This window comes from Erinaceus europaeus, chromosome 3, assembly GCF_950295315.1.
Source record: "Erinaceus europaeus chromosome 3, mEriEur2.1, whole genome shotgun sequence".
NCBI classification, from domain to species: domain Eukaryota; kingdom Metazoa; phylum Chordata; class Mammalia; order Eulipotyphla; family Erinaceidae; genus Erinaceus; species Erinaceus europaeus.
Window position 1 is genome coordinate 118,112,948 of NC_080164.1, and position 6,000 is coordinate 118,118,947.

General features: G+C 47.2%; 1 protein-coding gene across 1 annotated transcript in view; it reads right to left on the minus strand.

Moving 5' to 3' along the window:
* Positions 1–5,506, minus strand: part of LOC103127542 (broad substrate specificity ATP-binding cassette transporter ABCG2-like) — an 88,384-nt gene extending 82,878 nt beyond the window's left edge. The window contains exon 1 of the mRNA XM_060187791.1: positions 5,318–5,506. Coding sequence (XP_060043774.1) covers positions 5,318–5,376 — 59 coding nt within the window. The 5' untranslated portion in view covers positions 5,377–5,506. The remainder of the gene's footprint in view (positions 1–5,317) is intronic.
* Between the last annotated feature and the right edge of the window lie 494 nt (positions 5,507–6,000).

The following is a 6,000-nucleotide window of genomic DNA, read 5'->3' on the forward strand; positions in this document are numbered from 1 at the left end:
AAAGCAACATATGCGATATTTGATGGTGCTACTCTGACTGGTTTATTTGGCAATTGGTAAGGTGGAAGTTTCCTCTAGGTTCTAGAAAGGCCTCCAGGCTTCAAGAGAAGCTGCCTGTTCTGCCAAGCTCTGGGACTCACCAGGCCAAATAGTGCTAGAGCCATCTCTTGTAAAGAGAAAGGTCATGTGAGCAGCTTGAGGGTGGCACCACTGGCTACTCCCTCCCATGACAACCCTTCAGGCAGTGGGGAGACCATGCCTCCCCTTCCACAAATCTTCTTCCCCATTGCAAATTGCTTCTGGCCCTAGTTTTTGAGACTTGAGCACATGGCCACCAAACACCAACTGACCTTCCCATTGGAAACTGTACAGCCAGCAATCAAGAATACTTGCATAGAGTTTGGAAGAGCCCAGAAGGGAAGGGCTGCAGCATACTCAACAGACATAAGAAACATGAGAGATCTGCTGGCTCTAGCTCAGGAGGTGGTACAGTGGGTAAAGCTGCTGACCTGTGAGCATGAGGGTCTGAGTTCAATCCCTGACATCACATGTGCTAGAATGATGCACTGGTTCTCTCTCCACCAGCACCTTGCATGACACAGCAATACTAGTGTCTCTGTCTTTCACTGCTCTCATTAAAGGAATAGGGTTTTTTTTTTTTTTTTTCTGCCTCCAGGATTACTGCTGGGACTTGATGCCTGCACTACCAATCCACTGCTCCTGGAGACTTTTCCCCCTCCTTTTGTTGCCATTGTTGTGGTTATTATTGTTATTGTTGTTATTGTAATTGTTATTAGAACAGAGAGAAACAAGATAGAACAGAGAGAAATCAAGAGAGGAAGAAAATTCAGAGAGGGGCAGAGAAAGACCTGCAGACCTGCTTCACCACTTGTGAAGTGACCCCCCTGTTGGTAGGGAGCCAGAAGCTCAAACCAGGATCCTTATAGGAGTCCTTGTCCTTGTGCTTGGTGCCATGTGCTCTTGACCTGCTGTGCAACCCCCCACCCCCCATGAATAGGTTTTTAACTGCAAAACTTACTTTTGCCCTTCTGTCTACCCTTTCCTTCACTGTGCTTTTCTCTCGAGCCTTCCTATGTTTTATTTTAAATACAGGTAGATATAGAGAGGGAGAGGGTGGGAGATCACAGCACCAAAGCTCCTTTCAGTGCAGTGGGAGCTGGGTTTGAATCTGGCTCATACACAGGGCAAAGCAGCACATTATCTAAGTGAGCTATCCTGCTGGCCCCTGTTATTTTATTTTGATTGTTTACCATCCATTTTCTCCCTCAAACAGTTTAGCCTACTCAGAAGAGCAGGCTCATTCATTGTTCAGTCACCCCTGACTCTTCTCATCAGAGACAGCCTTGGCAGCTTTTTTTTTTTTCTTTTTAATTTTTTTTAGTATCTTTATTTATTGGATAAAGACAGTCATAAATCAATGGTAGGGGGGAGAGGGGAGAGAGAGAGAGAAATAGAGACAAGCAGCCCTGCTTCACAACTCACAAAGCTTTTCCCCTGCAGGTGGGGACCAGAGGCTCGAACCCAGGTCCTTGCACATTGTGACATGTGCACTCAACTAGATGTGCCACCACTCAGCTCTCAAAGCTTTCTCTGTGAAAGGCCAGGCAGTAAATGCTTCAGGCTCTTGGAGTGGCAGGTGCTTTCTTGGCCATCCACACTGGCTACACAGCTTCGAGGGACAGTGGACAGCGGGTGCCTGACTGGGTTCACCTGGGGAGGGGGGATGGAGAAGAGAGTTCTGAGATCAGGTCGGGGCACAGGGAGGCTGAGGAGCTAGTTAATATGGAAGACCCGGGAGGGAGCTGACTGGTGCATTCACTCTGACACATCTCTCCTTCACAGCCTCCCCCTCTCATCACAGGTTGAGTGAAGTCAACTCTGATAATGTTGTAAGCCTGCTATGACCACAGAGCGGCCAGTCCAAGGAAACCTCCAGGGGGAGTCCTTGCCCCTTCCCTATTTGGCCCTTGGTATTCAGGCCCAAAATGTCAGCAGAGCAGCTGCCAGGAGGCATTGAGTCAGACTGCAGCTTTGAGTCAGACAGAGCCCACCCCCCAGGGCTTTGACAATCTGATGAAGACAGAAGGTGATAATATGCGTGTAAATGCACAAACAGGATCATTTCAAATGGTGGAAAATATTCTGTACTTTGCATGCCTGCATACTGGTCTTTCTGCCATTGATATATTTTTTGATAATCTCTCCTCTCTCTCCCTCTCCTTACCTCCTTTCTTCCTTCCTCCTCCTCCTACTCTTTATTTTTCTTTTCCACCAGGGCCATCGCTGGGGCTCAGTGCCTGCAGCTTTCAACCTGACGCTGTTGACTGGCTACGGAAGAAGGGCAAACACTAGAAGAAGAAGAAGTGCCTGCATGATGAATCCTCTGCTTCCAACAACCATTCCCCCCATTTTTTTTTCTGGTAGAGAAAAATTGAGAAGAAAGATAGAAAGGGAGAGAGAAAGAGAGACACCTGCTGTACAGTTCCACCACTCATGAAGCTTTCCCCTTTGCCAGTGGAGATCTGAAGCTTGAACTCTGGTCCTTGTGCATGGTAGCATATGCGTTCTACTGGGTGTGCTACCACCTGACCACCCCCTTGTATTTTCTTGAGGACCAAGCAGTGTCTGTTCCAGCAGCCTGGCACTAAAACACTAAGTCACTGTGAAAATACAAGAGCAGATGGTAAGGTCATGTTTTAGTAACACACGGAAGTAGGTGCGATGGCAGCTTGCCCCAGGCCCTCAGACTCACAGGCTGGACTAGCGTTCCCAGCAGGCCTTGTAAGAGATGTAGAGCAGGGCCTGGACTAGAGGTGTCAGAGGGAGGTGTGGGTGGAGAGGTAAACAGAGCCACTGCAGGCCACCAGAGGTGCTGGGGCATAAATATATAAATGTGGCTTTTTGCCATGCTTTTGAAATAAAAAAGAAAATTTAAAAAAGCTAGTCCAGGAAAGAAAAATCTCAGCTTCTAGAACAGAGTTCAAGACACTGGCAAGTAAAAGGACTGGGTTTCTAGCTGCCAGCCACTTTGATTAAGAATATCAATGGAGGGAGTCGGGCGGTAGTGCAGCAGGTTAGGCACAGGTGGTGCAAAGCACAAGGACTGGTATAAGGGTCCCGGTTCGAGCCCCTGGCTCCCCACCTGCAGGGGAGTCGCTTCACATGTTGTCGCTTCACAGTCTGCAGATGTCTATCTTTCTCTCCCCCTCTCTGTATCCCCCTCCTCTCTCCATTTCTCTCTGTTCAAAAGAGTAGTGGGAAAAGCTTTAAGGGTGCACTAGGAAGCACTATTCACTATGGGAAGGGCTTTAGAAAGGTAACCACACCTAGGAAACAGAACTCCAATAGAAAAAGCAGATAATCTCAATGGCTCTAAGTAGGACTAAGGCTGGGGCATAATAGAGAAAAGGACTCAGGGAAGGGCCATTCTCTCCATGGCCATCATCCTGTCTACTGCACAAGCTGACTTTGTGCATTAGATCTGTTTCTACATACTCTCTACCTCATTTCTTTGATAAAAGTTTGTACATCTGACCTACTGAGTTTTTCATGATTCTTCAGAAGTGAGAGCAGACCCAACAACTCCTGGGAGGGAACTGGCTCTTAGGACGTCTCTCAGACCCAGGGCGAGTCTTCCCACAACATCTGCTCTGAGCTCTACCTAAAGCCTAAAGAGGGAGAAAGAGAGGCACCTGCAGCACTGTTCATGAAGCTCCCCCCCTCCCCCGCCCTTTGCAAGTACGGACCAGGGTCTTGAACCCTGGTCCACGGTAATGTGTGCACTCAACTGGGTGCATCGCCTTCCAGCCACCTGCCCCCACTAACAAAGTCTTTTTAAAAAAGCAGCCCAGGAGGTGGCACAGTGGGTAGAACAGCAGACATATGGTCTTGAGTTCAATCTCTGGTATTGCACGTACCAGAGTGATGCTCTGTTATTTTTTATTTTTCTCATTAATAAATAAATCTTTTAAAAAAAATTGAAACAGGGCTAGGGAGACAGCATGATGCATCTGCAAAAAAAGCTTTTCATGCCTAAGTCTCCAAAGATCTCAGGTTCAGTCCCCAGCACCACTACAAACCAGAGCTAAGCAGTGCTCTGGCAGAAATACAAACAAGTTTATAACTGAAACATTTATTCCTATGGAGTCATGTCGTTAGTAGAGTCAAAGACAAACACATGACTAATTTCCGCAAAAGAAATATAAATAAAGTTTAGTTGAATGCAGAGAGGTTTCAAATCATGACAAGAAAGGAAGGAAGGAAGAGAGGAGAAAGAGAGAGGAAGAAAGAAAGGAAGGAGGGAAGGAAGGAAGGAAGGAAGGAAGGAAGGAAGGAAGGAAGGAAGGAAAGAAGGATGGAGGGAAGGCAAACAAGGGCAGAGGAGATAACATAATGATTATGTGAAGAGATTCTCAAGTCTGAGAGTCAGGTCCCAGCCCCTAGACCACCATAAGCTAGAGCTGAGCAGTGGTCTGAAACAAAAAAAAAAAAAGTAGGAAGGAATAGCAAACAAACCCTAGTATGGAATAGATAGTCTCTCAGAGGCCAGAGAGGGACTGAACTTGAAGCGACATACCTGCTTCCACCCCTAGCACACCTGCTCCCACCTCTAGCACACCTGCTCCCCAACTGTGGGCCTTCCAGCCAATTGCCCAAGCACAAGTTAAAACAACAACCCCTCTCGACCTGCCCCCCACCACAGCTGTGAACAAGTGGAACAATGCTTGTGATATATATATATATTTGTCTCCAGGGTTATCGCTGGGGCTCGGTACCTCCACTATGACCCACTGCTCCTGGTGGCTAATTTTTTCCTCTTTTGTTGCCCTTGTTGTTTATCATTGTTGTTGTTATTATTGTTGTTGTCATTACTGCCATCGTTGTTGGATAAGACAGAGAAATCCAGAGAGGAGGGGAATACAGAGAGGGGGAGAGAAAGACAAATACCTGCAGACCTGCTTCACTGTTTGTGAAGTGACTCTCCCTGCTGGTGGAGAGCCGGGGCCTTGAACTGGGATCCTTAAGCTGGTCCTTGTGATTTGCGCCATGTGCGCTTAACCCGGTGTGCTACTGCCAGACCCCCTATGACATGTATTTTTAAGCTGTATTGATTTATTCATGGAGAGAGAACCAGAGCATCACTGTGGCACCTGAGATGCCAAGTATTTTTTTTTTTTTAATTTCTCTCCTAGCCCCTGGGACTCCAACAGCAGATCTGATGCTTCCCATCAGTTTGGGATTGCTTTCTGGACCTCCTGGCTGGGGAGTGGGGGGCTAGGACAAAGGGGAGACTCACATGTCAGAGAGAGATTGGGGGATCTTTCTGTCTGTGTAGAAGTTTCCCGAGGAGAGCATCCCCCATGCTTCCAGCCGCTTCAGGAAGCAGGAACACAGATTTTAGCTTTTCGGCACATAATTGTTGCTCTGCATAAACTTCCTGTCTTGTCCCAGCTCGGACACAGCCTGGGAGTTCCCACTACAAGCCCTGCCTTCTAGCAAAATAGTCTGAGCAGGAAGATCACAAAGATCTGGAAAAGAAGAGACAGAGATCCAAGCAGAGGCGGCTGTTAGGTTTCAGTGCAAAGGCCTCTAGGGAGGCGGGGCAGTCAGGGGGCTCTCCAGCAGGCTGTTCCCTCCAGTTCTCCTCCCAGCCAGAAGGGGACTAGGAAACCAAGGCTGCATTCAATTTCAATTAACACACATATATTAATATACATGTTATACACAATCAACATACATATTAAGATCATTCATTTGAATTAACATACATATATACACACATACAGAGACAGTCAGACAGACAGAGGGAGACAGTGAAAGAGAACACAGCACCAAAGCTTCCTTCAACACAGTGGCAGCTGAGCTCAAACCTGGTTTATGCACATGGCAAAGCAGCACACTATCCAAGGGAGCTATTTCTCTGGCCCTCAACATGCATTTATTTTTTACTTTTTATTTTACCAGAGCACTGATCAGCTC